A 17,777-nucleotide genomic window follows, 5' to 3' on the forward strand; every position below is an offset into this window, starting at 1 on the left:
TTATGAATAATGTACATGTCTACTGGCACGTGACTCGAGATAAATGGCCATCTCTTGCACCTCTCTGGAGCCGTAACACAAATTTAGCAAAAGTGACTGTTAAAATACACGCAAAGTAGCACATTTCTGTCTCCACAACCGTGTTCATACTAATTATTATTTTATTTGCTGCATATTTTAATGGCCTTTAATTAGAACATGCCGAAGTAATGAACAGTAAGCGCTTTACTAAATGTTGGAATCAGTTTCATCTTTACAGTGCATCCCTAATGTTTGAAACAATAGCTCATTATCGTGTTTATGCTGGTGAAGACTAATTCTATTTGACCGTTCACTTCGTGCGTGCGTGCGTGCGTGCGTGCGTGCGTGTGTACGTGCGCGCGTTCATTCCTTCTTTCGTTCGTTCCTTCCGCCGTGAAATTGTTAAAGAAATTGAGGATAGAAATGGAGAGAGCATACACATTTTTGCAAACATAGAAACTTGACTTATTTTATGTAATATGACTTTAACTTGTTATACAGAAGTTTTCCTGCATGACTTCTACGATATCTATGAAAACAAACCCACAGCTCAAGTATTTATTTCGTTATACAAATGAAATGAGCTCCAAATAAAAGGGATTATTTTGCAGATGAGATAGTTTACACCTTGAAGTACACTTTATTAATGGAGATAAATGGATTGAAGAACGTTCCAAGTGACACTTCCACTTGAACCGCTGTCACAGGTTAACTAAACTGAAACGAACATTCCTACTTAAACACCTGGGTGATACTTGGGCTCTACAGAAAACTTCCTTTATAGAACATTGCCTTCGCATAGTAATTCATTTTATAACTGCTGACATTTATCATTTTTTCATTGCTAAACGTAATTTGCTAAATGAATGCGATTTGTCTATAAATGCAAATTGTCAAAAGCGACCAGGTTGTACGGACTTACAAAACGTATTAATTAATTTGTGGACCACAATGAACAACTAAAATACTAATATGTCGATAAGCATAAGAAAAATAAACACCTGTATATAAATTTATACCAATTAAATGAGCGCGAACGGAATAACTTATAACGTCACATTCCGGTAATGGTGCCATATTTTGACCGACAGAATCTCATACCCACAAAAACAAAATGAGATACTGCCACCTGACCGACCTTCTGAAATTATACATCAATGTCAGGACTACTTAGTTAAATAACTGTTCCAGTAAACATGATATCATATCAGAAATGATTCTCCGTAACTGCTGATAGACCCGCAAAAACAGAAAGTCTTAATTAAATGTTGAAGTAAATACCAAATCATTTTAAATTCAACATATTTTAACTTCTTCATAATGTCTTCAGCTAACAGTGTTAAACCGTTAGCAAGCGAGACACGTCTTAAGCAACAAGTTCGCTAAACAGTAAGCTATTTACAGGTCGTGCTAAAAGTCTGCTGTAGAAATTCTGTAACATCGCGTGTTTGATAAGATTACGGGAATGATAAAAAAAATCCAAGTTTTCTATCTCTAGCACACTTCTTACACTGGTCTAAAATCAATTCACTTCAGTTAGTTTAAAATAACAACATCTAACGTTATGATCAAATATATAAAAATAGGGTCTAGCATTTCGTATTATGCGCGTTAACTGTTAGTATATTTTTAATATATAAAACCATTCACAAGTTAGTATGATCACATTTGATAGTTTACAGGTGTGTTGTAAGTGGGCCGTCCGTAGACCGCCTAACCAACCAATAGCGGGCCGACTGACTGTGTTCACTTCTTTACTTTTAGCTTTTCAAGATTAGCATTCATAGACGAATACTAAACGGGCGATAGACAAGCAATATCATTATACACACTACTTCATTGAAACTAATTGAAAATTTCAGCTTGGATTTAAATATTATAATATCTACTTTTATAGTTAACAAAGTTTCATGAATTATTGGATTTACTGAGTCGTGAACCGAAGTTAAAAAGTTAAAAGGCGTTTTAAACATGTTGATTGTTAACTAGTGTGGTTCGCAATATAGTATAAACAAGAGGAAATTGTGCGTTTATTCTTAAGAGATTTTCTGCTATATCCCTTACTTTCTTCTAAACTGTTAAGTTAAATATCTTAAATAATCTGTACGTGGATTTTAACAAACGACGGCTGGTGGATATTTATACAGCACGAGTTTACGGCATCGACAGTTACGAAAGGATTACAGCAGATTTTATTTTTATTTCGGATATATAAATCACTTCTGTTTGATGTCCAACTTTAAGAGCAGACACATTGTGTCCGTGGGCTAGGGCAAACAATGTTGAGGACAGCTTTACCCGTGCGGCACGGGACTGATATCAGATAGCAGCGTAAGTATTCAACTCATTTGTGTCCTTGTCTGACAACTATTAATTACTCGAAAAGTATAATATCTCATTTAAAACACAACAAATTAGCAGGTTTAGTCTTAAAACCAGATCTGCGCCGTGTTCCACCCTAACGGTTTGCTGTCGTTATGTATTTTTGATGTTAAAATTGTACTTTTAAAATCAAGTTTATTTTCTTGTACTTCTTTCTTCCACCATTTGAGTAATCACTTTAACAGTAATCGTGTTCTAAATGGACATGTACATAGAATCAAAATGTATTCATGCGTTAGCTATTTCATTCTGAATCCAACAAAATTTACAGCACGATATTTTGCCAAATTTCTTCTTGTCTCAACAATCAATGTTCATTGTAGTTAGCTACCTGGTGGCGAGATGAGTACGTTCCATTTCTCAAGTACATGATATACAAATTCATACTTAAACAATAATAATCACTGTTAAAACATTTAAATACATTTCAACATGCTTAATTATGTCTTCTCCAAACATTTAATAGTGACATTTATTATTATAAATCAAATATCTTGACACTGAAACAAGCTGAGCGTACGTTTCAGTCCTCCGTAGTAGATTCTTTTCCCCCATGTATTTACGTTCGCAATTTCGGCCATTTATGAAAACTTCAAACTCTTTTGCCATAGCCCATTTGTCACACACGTATAAAGTATGTAATAAACATAAAACAGTAAAATTATGCTCATTTAGTTTTGAATACGTCCACGGCAGGTGTTCACCACAAGTTTGACAAATATAAATATATCAAACTCTTCCTTTCCTAGTAGACGTGTTGCGAAGGTTAAATGCGTTTGTTGTATATCATTCATTAACATGCCTGATAAAACATCAAAACAGAAACTTAGCTTTTCCCGCTCTGTATATTAATATTTGAAATGAAATACACTTCTATAGTTTTCTTCTTCTATAGTTTTCTTCTATATTAAGGCACTGGCAAGCGTTAAAATGATATAAGTAACAATTAATAACTGCAAAATTATAAAATTATATAGTTTATTTAGATATAAGGGCAAAGTTCGAAATTTCTACGCGTGCACCATTAGGCATCGTTTTAACCGTCTGAAGCGTCCCGGTACGTAACGGCACTACATATTCCTTAACCTGAGTCTTGTTTTCGGAATCTGGGAAAGCCATTTCCATCGAGTTTCATAGTTCTTGAAGAGGACAGAAATTATTTCTTTCAATCATTTTGTATGATTGTTTAGTATGACAACAGATGGTAGAAATATTTGTAGTGAGGTTTTATATGTGATTTATGGCCAGTTGTTGTCCGTTAGCCGAGTGCGCCCAGAGGGCAGAGGTTTCTGACAAGTTGCAACCGGCGGCCACGTGAATTGATATAAAAGATCTGATATTGTCACTGTAACATAAACATTCTGCATTTGTCATTTTAATGTAGAAGGCAGTACGTTAAATGTATATAAAAAGAAGGAAAAAAAATCAACAGATGAAGAGTCATTAAAAAGACAAGTTATTCGCACGATGCAACACGGTCGTAAACCTATTTATAATAAACTAAAACTGCACTGAGATTTGAAACTATTAAAAATAAAATATATGACATTAACTGTTGTTTACAAGAAGAATGCTTGTCTTATCGATATTTAAAATTTTACTTTAATAGGTTTTGTCATGAAATAGCATGCGAGATTCCAATTTCTTCACAAGGGGTCTATTAAACACCGAAGTGTTCTCTCGCCCGTACCTCACGATAGAAATGTAAGACCAAATCGCGGTTTAAGACGCATTTTTGTATACTTTTGCTTGTAATTATGTACAGATTGTAGCAAGAAATAATCCGTAATTACATGCTGTGACAAAACATAGTGTAGAATTTCAATTGAAATCTGTTAAACATGCGTTTTCCGTAAAGATAGTTTGTGAATGATGAAAATGATAGGGTCCTAAATTTCATAGTATCTTGTTCAAACAGAACTTCTGCTTGAAAATTGTATGTGTCATAAACGGGGTACAACTTTATACAAAATAATTTAGATAGCTTTTCAATGAATTTTTACAATAAGTGGTTATGATTTGGAAAGATTAGTTTTCTAGCTAGAAGGGTATTTTCAATCGCTGATAATACAGATAAAGGAATAAACACACTGTGATGTAGTTACTGTTCATATTACATGTCCCATGATTTACCATTCTGCTCGGCATTTGACTTTAACCATTACCTTGCTAAATTTATATCTTCCAATTTGGACAGTACCATTAACTGTTAAAAAAAAGGGTGCTTACCAAAAAAAAATACTGACTGAATAACGAACAGTGCAGAGCATGATCAGACTGCAAAGGCAGAATCAATCGTGTCCAGCATGGTAATGAACATTACAAAAAATTATTGTAATTATGTTTTCGGTGGTTTTCTTATTAGGTATCCTACAACTGGATCGAATAAAGTTTTACGACCAACTGGCATCAAAGTGTTGTTCTTCATTGAACTTAAGTCTTTTATAACATGATTGCATGTATTTCAATTTTAAGAGAAGACTAGCCATTCCATAAAGATAATAGTATATAATGTTTAACAGCACAATTTTTCTTAATCGGAAATTTGTAAACTTGAAGACAAATATTTAGAAGCAATATAACATTTGTCTACCTTTAATAAAATGTACATGTTTTAACACCCTGTTTTCATACAATTGTTACTCTTTTAATGTATAATATATACGTTCTGTAGAGTAGAAAGGTTATTTTTTCTGACTGAAACTGAAATCGAGATATTTCTAGAATTGATACGGCTCCTTACAAAAATCCAGGAGCAAATAAATACGGGAATCGGGAGATAAATATAACTGTCTTTAATAAATAATAATGTATATATTCACGTATATCATTATACGAAAGGTATATTGCGAACACCTGCTTACGGAGATTAGCATCAGAGGGCGACTGACAAGAATTTATGTCCCTTTTCATCTATTCGTTTTGCTAACAGATTATGTTAAAAGATGTTTCAGCTAAATGCGCACTGTATAAACGTAAAACATGAAGTTTATACCATGAAATCATAAATTGAGAAAATGCTCTTGAAATAAAAAGCAAAATTTTATATGCAATAAATGAAGATATATTTTCAAATTGAACTTGTTGCGGAGATATTTTACACGCACATAAAATGTAAAAGATACTGATTATCAGACAATTTAATCAAATCTTAATAAATAATGATTCAATAAATGCTGTACACTCCGTAGACCTACTAAAATGCGATTTTTCGATGATGATTTCTCAGTGTTTATGCTTCTATTTTACAATTTTCTTTCTTGTCTGTAAATTTGCCAGCACTGTTTTCCGCGACGACTGATAAGGTTCTTATTTTGATCGAATTTCAGATATTTGTATATAATCCGTCTCATTGTTATAACCAGTGTTTTTTTTTCTTCTTCTTCTTCTTTTAATTATTATAATCATTATTTATTATTATTGTTGTTGTTGCGTTTGATAGTTTTATTATTTATTTAGTCGATTTTTTGAAAAAAAAAACTTTTTACTTAATCAACAGAATAAAGGTAAACAGAAAACACAATGGTATTATGACGGAATGCATTTAAAACGTGTACATAGGACACAAAGTGACAGTGGTTGATTAAATTTCGTATTGGTTTTCAGCTGAACTTTCAGTTACATTTTGAGACTCACTATCATAGGATCTGTGTGAGCAGATCTGTCGAGATAGGAAACAAATTTGCTCTTCGTGTTCTTCATTCTGCTATCGCATGCATTGTTCAGTTTAATGGGTTTGAACTTTAGCTATTTCAAAAATGCAAGGCCGCTTAAACATAAATAGTTGAGCAGGTTAATAACTTTTGCTTTTTGTGAGTTGTGTATTAGTTGCAGGTATGCCTCTCACTGTCGAAATACGTTGAGAATTTGTAGTGTGTAGATATTGAAAGCTATTTTGTTACCGGAAAATAACGGCTTTTATTACGAGGTAATAGCGCTGAAATGGCATTAGAAAAAAAGTAATTAGGATAAATCTGATGAGCATTTGATACTCTGTCTTTTTTTTTTCAAGTCATGACATCTTAAAAAGTAACAGTTTTCTTATGACTTGTAGTGTATGGCCTAAGCTTTTCATACAGTGATTGTGGAAATATGTAGACACATGTTTCAATGATACCACGATCGTTTTGGTATTAGTTTTATCATCTGAAAGATTCCGATAAGTACCTTAAATGTTATCGATAGTTTTAAGTCGCATTCTAAATCCTCTCGATGCCCTCACCGATAAACATTTAATCGCTGAGCACCGCTTAAGTGAAACTTAAATGTCTCTCTCTATTTAAAGCAATTAATATCGAGTTAATGTATTTACTTAAACGTTGGTTTATGGTGATTATAAATGAGAAAGCTGTATAGTTAGTTTATACGGTATTCTCTACACGGAACATTTCCGTTTCTATGCACGTTATCACGTGTTATTGTTTGGCTGTCATCTTGTCCCTATTACTCTCTATACAACTTACATTACCTGCAAGAAGTTTGCTATAAGATCTTTCACCACTAAAGATAAAGTGTAAACTAATAGAATGGGTATTTGAAGGACGGGCTGTAATTTTTAGTCCTTGTTCCCTTTTATGTGGTTTATATGGGTCACTACTTTAATAAATCGCAATTGTTATTCAAACCTCTAAATATACAGTAGCGAAAGCGAAAACAACTATTTATGATAAAATTATCAAACTGGTTTTTCCGTTTTAATAAAATCCATGCTCTCCAGATATTTATCAGTGTTGCTTATCAAAAAAAAAAATGTTACAATAAGAATTGAACAAAACAAAACAGGAATGTTTAAGCAACCTTCTGTGAATGCTGCAGTCATCTTTTCTACAAGTCCACTGTCGTGTCTTTAGCCCTCACCGTAACGTTACTCACCAACGAGGTCATTTAGCCCTCAATTTAACATTACTCACTACAGAGCTAATTTTGACCTCACTGTAACTTTTCTCATCAACGAGCTCATTTTGCCCTCAGTGTAACGTTACTCATCAACGAGCTCATTTTGCCCTCAGTGTAACGTTACTCATCAAGGAGCTCATTTTGCCCTCAATTTAACGTTACTCACCAACGAGCTGATTTTGCCCTCGCTGTTACGTTACTCGTCAACGAGTTCATTTTGCCCTCACTATAACGTTACTCATCCACGAGCTCATTTTGCCCTCAATTTAACGTTACACGTCAACGAGCTCATTTTGCCCTCACTGTTACGTTACTCGTCAACGAGTTCATTTTGCCCTCACTATAACGTTACTCATCCACGAGCTCATTTTGACTTCACGGTAACGTTACTCATCAACGAGCTCATTTTGTTCTCATCGTAACGTTTATCGTCAACGACCTCATTTTGCCCTCACTGTAACGTACGTTACTCATCAGCGACCTCATTTTGCCCTCAATGTAACGTTACTCGTTAGCGAGCTCATTTTGACCTCACCGTAACGTTACTCGTCAATTAACGAGCTCATTTTTCTCTCACTGTAACGTTACTCAGCAACGAGCTCATTTAGCCCTCAACATAACTTTACTCACCCACGAGCTCATTTTGCCCTCACTATAACGTTACAGACAACACAATAACGATTTTGTTACCTCTTGAATTAATTAAATGTATGTTGTTTCTCGTCTGATAGAAGATTTCCGATGATATGCTTTATCCATTAACAAGAAACTTTGTTTTTTCTATCTGATAATTCTCCTGTAATAGGTACTAAGTAGCCTTGTAGAACTGTTTACTCCAGGAAGTTTAGCGTAATGGACTGATGATGTACTCATTCCTGACATTAATTACTGCAGGATCCCCAGACATGCTTCATATCTAAATATACAAACAATTTTACAAGATCATGAACATGCGGTGATTTTTATGCTGCCATTCCTAGTACCGTAATGGTTTAAACTTTTCTATTAATTAATGCTGGAACTGTTTTCAATGGTTCTTGTAATTATTTACAAGGTAGAAAAAGAATGTAAAAGCTTTACCACAAAGAGTTATGTTTACTTTCATTCAAGATTTGTTTTGTTTTCTGATTGCTTATGAATGTGTTTTCCTTAAATATTGCTTTTCGCTTCCTTTTATACCTCTATGTTTCTCTGTAATATTAATAAGGCATAACGAAAAACACTAAATTCTGCACCTGTGAGTATAAAACGGGTACAAGTCGGGCGGTTTTTTATGATGTAATATTAATTCCTTTTGCCTCTATAATTTGATGCCTTTTTATGTCGTGCTTCATATGATATTTATATCTAAAAATGACAGGTTTATTATAGAGTTGAAACTTTGATACCAATTATATTTGCGTTTAGTAGGATTAAGTGAAATGTAATGTGAATTAAAACGTGGATTTCTTGGCACGGCTTGGCAAACCATTATTCATTTGTAAATTACTCTGTCAATTTCTTTTGTCTGAGCAATAAAGTTAAGAAACAAATAGACGGTTAAATGCGTACTCCCAACATATTTCATGCGATAGATGTACAAGGTGTTGGGTGAAGCAGCGAAGCCAGCATCTAAGGAATGCTTTGGCTTAGAACGAGTGGATTCCTTGGATCGTCCACGGCTACAATTTCGTCAAATAAATTGAAAGCAAACATTTTATAAGCTCGACATCTATATAGATCAGATTTATGGTCAGCACTGAACTGGGACACACTATTGAGTATTTCCAATCTTAGTCGGAAGAGTAATCGTACAAAACTATATAATACTCTCTGAGAGATATACCTGCTGTGTACTGAGTAACCAGATTAAAAACAAAATTTAAGGAGAATATGAGAAAGAAATAAAGCAGATTATCGTTTATTTGCAGCGGGGATACAGTATTTGTAGCACATGAGTACCTGAAATAGTACAATTTTTTCGAACTAAATAAAATGCCGATAGGTTATCTTTCCGGCGGAAAAGGAGGCCTGGATGCCGATGAGTTTCTTAGAAATGTAGGAAAAATTTTGAATTCGTAAAAGATAAGGATCCGGTGACTGTAACCACAGTAACACCATTTACCATCTCCTGTTTGTTTATGAGAAATGTATGATTTAATTATCTTATTTCAGTGCTCTTAAATCAGTTTCAAATCCTATTCTTGTTTTGAATCGTCTCTGCCTATTGCAAATCAACTGTCCTACATATTTAATATGTTCTCAATTTGAAAATGTCAACGGTATAAAAAGTGACATAAAATCGGTAGCATTATATATGTGGGAAACAAGGGCTGCAACAATGTTTCAACTGTTTAAACTCGAGTTTGCCAGGTAAGAGCGCATCAAATACGTAAAAAACATTTACATGTTACAGTTATGAGCGCTGTGAATGACAGATCGTCAGTTAAGATTGACAGCATATACAACTGTTTGTGTCTGACCTACGCAGGTGTTTTGTAGTCTATCAGTTTCGGGCCTATGGGTCTTCTAGCGGTCAGAAAGCTCCTCTTGCGGTTAAGGGACTCCCTTTGAGTTAAGGGTCAACTATGATTGTTAAGAGATCTTCTGTAGCGATAAAGAAGCCCCTTTTTTCAATAGTTAAAGGGTAAATCGTGGCATCGCCCAGTTCAGCAATTGGCAGCCGAGGGTCATAATTTTTTTCAAGTCCATTTGACAGTTAGCAGGTACTACCTCGTAATAGGGAACCACATACCTTAAAGTTGCTGGGTCCAAAGTGTCATATATGATTGAAAAAAAGAAAACCTTGTTACACATAAATGATATGTGGAAGACTGGATATATCTGGCTTTGCTTAAAAGATTGATCATTCAAAAAGCGGTCGATCTTTACCAAAGTAGGAAAGAGTTACCAAAGGAAGGAACTGTTTGTGGTTGCTTCTGTATTTGTATTGTATAGACGAACACATCCGTTAATGTATTTGCCTATTTGTGTCGTACTAAAGAAAAGTTATCGCTCAGAAATCGGGAAAGTTTTCTTAAAATGTGGAATAAACAGACAGTTATTCAAATATACAGTTTCTATACATGTCACTGACTTGTAATAAATGTGTCACAATCATATATTAATTACAGTTCAAGTATTATGAGTTACCTTGGAAACAAGTAGTTTTTGACACGTGCTACATTTCATAAAATAATTTGTTTATAACAATATTGATCATATTAATTAACATATCATAACATTAATTAGCAGTCTGGTCTAAAGCAGTAAAACGATTATTAATGCGAAATAGGTATTAACCTGTCTTTAATATTCTGGTAAAGAAAATCAGTACCCTTCCACTTAAACAAATCTAAGATCATTTAAATTTTCTGCTTATTATCAAAATAATGAAATGTTCACACATTATTTAAAAATTAATAAAGACTAGTGTACAAAGTTCCCCTAAAAATGCTTCATATCTGAACCAGACTGCCTAGGAAAGCGGCACCATTTGTTTTTCACCGGTCATATTTCTAACATATGTTAATTGCAATTATTTCACCCGCCCGACCTCTGTGCGATAGCTTGGACTGTAGAGAGACCGGCACGACCGCGGTCGGGTATTTCTATCGCTCTGTTAGTCCTTTGATAGACAATGATTGAAAATTGATTTGTTTGTTTGAAACAATCAGACCATCTTTTCATCTTGGGCGCGGTTAGCTTATGCATGATAAATATAAAACAAAACAGTAAAGAATAGAAATGAAAATTTACACATCTGCCCTTTTTCAAAAAAATATATTTAATGAAATTGTCAACATTTGTTTATTCAATAGTGAATAAGTATCAAACGGATTATGATGTAGAGTTTAGACATAGTAAGTATTCTGTTTCGGAATCTGTAAATATTTGGCAACGAAATCGTTTAGCAATTAAATATACATTCATTTTCCTACAGGTTTCAAACGTTCTCGTTATTACAAACATCCGTACGACAAGAAGATTTTGAATGAACGTGGGCCGTCTATGTTTAGATATCAAAGTGGCGTTTTATGAACGTTAATTAGGTACACGCTTATTGTATTAGAAATAAGGTCTGGTTGAAACAAACCTTGGATAAAACAAACGTTTCTATGGCAATATAATAGCAGAGTCTTTGAAACTGGGTAGCATGTTTGTCTATACTGCCTATTATCTAATAAAAATTCCAGCTTTAAATAAATTATGACATCAGCTGACGCTTAAAAATAATGCACGTTTTTCTGAAAAGAATACGAAAAGAGAATTTCATCGCTAAGTACAGATATTTGGTCTTCACATGATGATGTTCCAATTTAAATACTTTTAAACATTTAATTGTAAAATTTACTACAGCATTCCTGCCATATATTTTTTTTTGAAGTTTCCTAGGGTTTAATCTCTCGCCTGTTAAGAGGTGGTGGGTAGGAAACATTTCAAGTACAATGAGATTATCTCTGGATTAATTAGATTATCTCTATATTTGTAGAGGCAGTCAAAAATCGAGGCAGACAGTCTGTCCATATTAGGCTTATAGAAGGGTAAAACATCCGAAATATGGACCGAAATATGTGAGAGAAATAGCACTCAAAAATAGCATGATGTCTTTTCGTTAACATAATTATTACTTCTTTTTCATGTTCAGTCATCTAAGTTATTTCATTTTAGCAACCGTCTTCTGCCAGAAGAAGATTTTTCAGACATTTTAAGAATATACTTCCCACTTATGATTTTCAAGTGTAGTACAATCACCTTTGATAACATAAAAGAAAATATTGGCATATATTAAATATTTTACATTTTTTCTACAATTGGTTTAACAAAAACTAAATTTGTTTAATGATCAAACGTTATTTCCCAATCTTCGGCACCCCTTACTTAATGTATCTGTACCGGCTCGTGATGGGAAAAGTTAAATCTAAAAATAAACAATATTAATATGAAAAACAATTAAACACTCATATTAAGTAAAGATCAATGACTCATCCTGATCCAAATCACTTTTCCCACGTGTGTTTGTCATAGTTAAATCAATGATCGGTAATTGATCGATCACCCTTCATTAATTGATCTGCCTGATTTACTCAATTGTAAAGTTTTATTGGAGTTAATTGCCGTCTTTAACTGTGTTGAGAATGTCATTATTGTTTTACTCAAAACTTGACACCTAGAGAAAGTGTGTACACTTTTCACACATATATATAAAACATTAAACTGATACTTTTATTGCTTTATTAGTAACTTATCATTGTCTATCAAGAGACTTTAAGTTGACTTAATAACTTGACCAGTCTGTAGAGTTTTATTATTTCTGTGCGTTCTAATGAAGGATAATATAAGTGAAAGGAAATATAGAAAATCTGCACGTAATGGTTAGTATTATATCATATATCGTTAATTATATCATTTATAACAAATTTTAACATATTATTGTTTCTGTCTACGGCATTTTATTTAAATATTTAAAAATAAAAAGTGTGGGGCTCTTGTTGATTTTTTTTTGGTTATTTTATTTTGTCCATTTTAGAGTTCAGTTTGAAAAGATCTGACAGTGGATGAAAAAGACTTGTGCTTTATGTTTATAATTTATTGTAATATATATAGAACTTTGCACTTGTAAATTCCAAAATTTGCATAGAAGCTCGTTTAAGGTTTAAAAGTTCATTGAATACATACGCAGTAACAAGTTGATTAGTTAATTAATTCAAACTGTTGAGAAAGAATAATTTGACACCTGTTTCCTATATAGGTATTTTGGAAGTGAAATATTTCGACATTTGTCAGTAGCACTTTTAGGCAACTTTACTACCTTGTTTCCGCATTTTACCGTGTTCTTATCAGCAGTGATGTACCAAAAAAAATAATGTTGGTATTTATTTTTACAATAGAAATCATTATTAACACTAATATGGTTAAAACGGCTAAACAAAAGAAGTTAGCCCGGAGTGTACTATGTACATGTGAAAATGCAGTAATCTGCGCATCAGTCATATCCAGTCATGTTTACGACCATCCTTATCTTCAAAATGCATTTGTTCGAAATATTTTATCTAGATTGAATCAAAATTATCAGAAAATGTTTTACAAAAAGCAGTATTTGAGGTGATACATTCAACAGCGACACGTAAACAGTAACATGACCTTTTGCTTGAGAAACTGATACTTAGCGACAAATTTGTGAATTACCGGAATTTTTTTGGCTTCTAATTGTGGTTACAAAATATAAAATAGTGATCTAAGTGATTAGAGTGTGGGTAAATTATATTAACGTGCACGTGACAGACTGATCTTTAGTGTGGGAGGTTGATGAATAGGACAGGAGTTCCCGCGCAGTTAAAACAACGCATTATCATGTAAGGTAGTTATACAGATCAGTCATAAGTTCATAATTACATCTCTGGTAGTAATCACTGAAACACTTGCGCTAAAAATCTAAGGTATTATTGATGATTTTTGAATGACAGATGTCTTTATGTTCCTTTTAGGTCCATCACGTGCAGATTGGGACACATCCGTCTCCGACAAATACACAAATTTGTGGGGTTTTTTGTTTGTTTTTTTTTTTTCATAGAACTTTATGTAATATTCTTTTTTTATTTTCAGGCATCTTCATCATGACCCCGAGCTACCGTTTTACTATACTGGTTCTCACAGTTCTGCTGTCGGAGTTAATCACGTCAACGTACACACAATCTACTTACGGTGCAACCACTTCTGCCCCACCACCTCTCACAGAGGAACAGAAGAAAAAAGCCGTTGCGGCGCTAGAATCTAGTTTATTGACAATATTTGGGTTTTCTCGTCGACCCCGACCCAGCAAAGGTGTGGTAATACCCCAGTACATGATTGACTTATACAGACGACAGAGCGGGGACACGGGCACGCCTATACCTTCCGTGTATACTCGCAAACAGTCCGCACAGCCGGCCAACACAGTCCGCAGTTTCTTTCACGAAGGTGAGTTTTGTTACATACACTTTAAAAAGACATAGAAATGCCTCATATTTAACGAGCATCTGGAAACAGACTGCACTTCTGTAATTCTGTTGTAAAAATCTGATTTTACTCACTTGTTCTACTTCAACAAAATTGAATGAAACGAAAACTTAACGTTTATAAGAACACGAATGGATTCTCTGAGCTTTCTATAACATTACGAAACTTTTGAACCATTTCATTATGAACAGTATGAACACTGAGACTTGAATTCAAGGTCAACAGTTAAATTTAACACAGAAACCGTTTAGAAAAGCAAACAAATTTAAATAATATTTTTGTCGACCGCAAAAGATAAAGTACTCCGGAAAAAAAACATTTTAGTAAAATATTGAGGCAAACGTTGAATAAATTGAAAGCCATATTCAGACGTGAAAAATGTGCCATGTAATAAGCTTAATTTCATGATATTCTATTTTTACAATTCAAACTCCGCAAATCGTACATATCCCATTCGTTTAGATTTGATTTAGATAGGTTATGGTTAAGGATTAGAGGTAAAGTTCTTTCAGCTGTAAACTACATAATAGCCCTGGCGTCAGTGTTGCGCTCAGACCAACCGCAAAACTGCCTTCTAGCTAGTTGGATCTATCAGTTTAAACGGGGGTGGCAAAGTTATGATTTAGTATATTCATATTGCACACGTTAGAAACCCCTCTGACTCATACATAACTATACAGTAACTCTTAATATGTCAGCAGCTAAATATATTCTAAACAACGTGTTCCATATTTGATTGTTCACACAAGACACATAATTTGTTATTTTAACAAAGAATTTAGCAAAGTGTACCCGGTGGAGTTTTTTTCCATATCTTTGGGCTTACTACTGTTGCGACCTTTAGTAAAATTCAGGCTAAAAGTAAATAATTGAATACAGTTAAAACAAATGAACGAGACCATTTACTGCCTGAAACATGGACAAAAGATTTAAACACTTAAATATCATTTTCACGAAACTAAAACTAGTTTTGGAGAACTCGTGACTTCCAGTAGATCAGTTAAAACACGGATGAAAAAAATTACTGGAAATGAAGATTGGTAGTCTATTATTATTAATTTTCTCAGTATGAATTCAAGGTATTAACAGAATGTTTTCTATATTGCAGAGAATGTCCAGCTTCATGACTGTGGTACGGATAACTGCGCCAGGCTTTGGTTCAATATAACCTACATCCCGCAGGCGGAACTCCTAACTGACGCTGAACTCAGAATTTACATAGAGAGAAATCATACTTATGAACCTGACACAGACAAAACATTACGACATAAACTACAAATTTTTGAAATCATGAAACCAGTATCAAAAGACGGAGAATCAATAAGTAGACTTATAGATGTTCAAGATATTATAGTGAAAAATTCATCTTGGGTGTCCTTAGATGTACACCCCGCTGTATTAAAATGGAAGAATAAACCGCGAGCAAATCATGGTTTGGAAATTCGCGTAGTGCCACATAGAAACAATCCGACATCTAATCCATTAAAACATGTGAGATTACGGAGGGCAGCAGAAACTGAAGATAGTGAATGGAATATACAAAGACCTTTATTAGTTACATATACTGACGATGGCAAGGCATCAAGCTTAGCACGGACTAAACGTAGTAGTGATAGTGATGACAACAATGATGATAATGATGATATTGAAGAAAATGATGATAGTGATTCTAAGAAAAAACGTAAACGGAAACGTAAAAAGTGTCCTAAAGGCGATAAAGGTAAAAAGTGTAGAAAAAAGCGAAGAGAAAGAAGAAAAAACAGGAAAAATAAGAAAAAGGATAAAAATGAAAATAAAAAAAATCCTCCGGGAAAGGAGAGACCAGGACACAAAAATCTGTGCAGACGACGGCCATTGTACGTTGATTTTAATGATGTACAGTGGAACGATTGGATAGTCGCCCCTCTAGGGTATGACGCTTACTACTGTGATGGCAAGTGTCCTTTCCCCCTCAGTGACAACCTTAACACGACCAATCACGCCATAGTTCAGACTCTGGTGAACGGAGTGGACCCTCGGGCCGCACCCACCGCTTGTTGTGTTCCAACCTCTCTCAGTTCTATCTCTATGTTGTATTTAGACGAACATGACAAAGTGATACTAAAGGTTTATGATGATATGGTTGTAGAAGGGTGCGGCTGTAGGTGACGGGTCATCATAGCAACCAAAATATCAAAAAGTGTGCTTCGAGTCAAGGTAGTTTACGGACAATACCGGTATCTAGTGTTATAATACAGATTTGTGCTAATTTATTTACGAAACCTCATAATGGACGGTCTAAACCGCTCTCTTGTAGCAGCTTCTGTTACAAAATGTGTTCGCAAACGTTTTAGTAAACCGTAATAGTGCTGTAAGGTATGCCAGACGATAAAGTCGAAAGCCATTGAGTGTGACTGACGCACGAATTATACGTGCCCGCGTGTAGTCGTGTAGCAGGTGTTTAGAGCCAAGTCACGTGGAAGGAAAGCTGCAAACTAACGAGAATGTCCCGACCATGAGGTCACGTGCTAAGTGCTTGTTGTTGTTATTGTATAGTATCATTGTTATAAAGCCAGTCGTTCCGCCAAACATTCGTAAATTGTACAAATATTGTACATATTAAATGGACATATAAAATGTTTGAGCGGAAAAACTACACAATTATTTATATATTGTAAATTTATTAACGAATGAATTGTAAATATCGTTGTTATCTTATTCCTATTGTGACGACTACAAATGTTGGAATGAACATTCTTTTTTCTGATTTTGTAGCAAAATAACATGTTCACGAGAGAGAAAAAATCAGAAAATGTCGAACGTTAATAAAAGATAAAAATCTTAATTCTCTAGTTTCTTTCTACTTTTGAATGCCACAATTATTCATAAATCATTTTTCAATGAAGATTAGCTAAATGGGATATAATTTATAATGGCAAGGTATATTTTGTAAATAGAGCACAGATAAAAAAACTCAACAATGTTAAAATCTGCGACGTCATCTTTCAATTTATATGTAAGGCCGGTGAAATTACACGGTTTAGAGTAGTGTATTAAGGTTTAGAATTTTGGTTTATGACAACTTTTACATATTTGGAACTCAAGCATAAATAACTATGTCAGGAAAACAACAAAGAAATGTTCTGGGCATGTCCTAGAAGCTTGTCATAATCTAGACATAAGTGCGACAAATTCCCCCTTTTGCTGGAAAAGAAAACCCAGAAAATAACTTGTAAAGGTAATTTGAGTAAGATGTTCAGAATATGCCGTATTTAGATGTTGCGGGCTAGAATTTCATACATACAATTTCAGACTATAAAGCGTTTAATGCAGAAAGGAAAGAACATGAATGGATACATATATGAGCCGTGCCATGAGAAAACCAACCGCGCAGTCTGGTCAGGATCCATGCTGTTCGCTTTCAAAGCCTATTGGAACTAGAGAAACTGTTAGCGAACAACATGGATCCTGACCAGACTGCGCGGATGCGCAGGCTGGTCTGGATCCATGCTGGTCGCAAA

General features: G+C 34.2%; 1 protein-coding gene across 2 annotated transcripts; it reads left to right on the forward strand.

Moving 5' to 3' along the window:
- The first annotated feature begins 1,734 nt into the window (after nt 1–1,734).
- Nucleotides 1,735–17,101, forward strand: LOC123531445 (bone morphogenetic protein 2-like). Of its 2 annotated transcripts, none has more exons than XM_045312411.2 (3): nt 1,735–2,352; nt 13,885–14,238; nt 15,386–17,101. In XM_045312411.2, exons 2-3 carry the CDS (start codon nt 13,896–13,898, stop codon nt 16,423–16,425), a joined length of 1,383 nt encoding a protein of 460 aa, XP_045168346.2. In that variant the 5' UTR covers nt 1,735–2,352; nt 13,885–13,895; the 3' UTR covers nt 16,426–17,101. The 2 variants fall into 2 exon arrangements, with proteins under 2 accessions (XP_045168346.2, XP_053409346.1); XM_053553371.1 differs by lacking the exon at nt 1,735–2,352 and adding an exon at nt 13,665–13,718.
- Nucleotides 17,102–17,777: the final 676 nt, after the last annotated feature.

The sequence above is a fragment of the Mercenaria mercenaria genome, chromosome 1 (assembly GCF_021730395.1).
Source record: "Mercenaria mercenaria strain notata chromosome 1, MADL_Memer_1, whole genome shotgun sequence".
Lineage (NCBI taxonomy): Eukaryota > Metazoa > Mollusca > Bivalvia > Venerida > Veneridae > Mercenaria > Mercenaria mercenaria.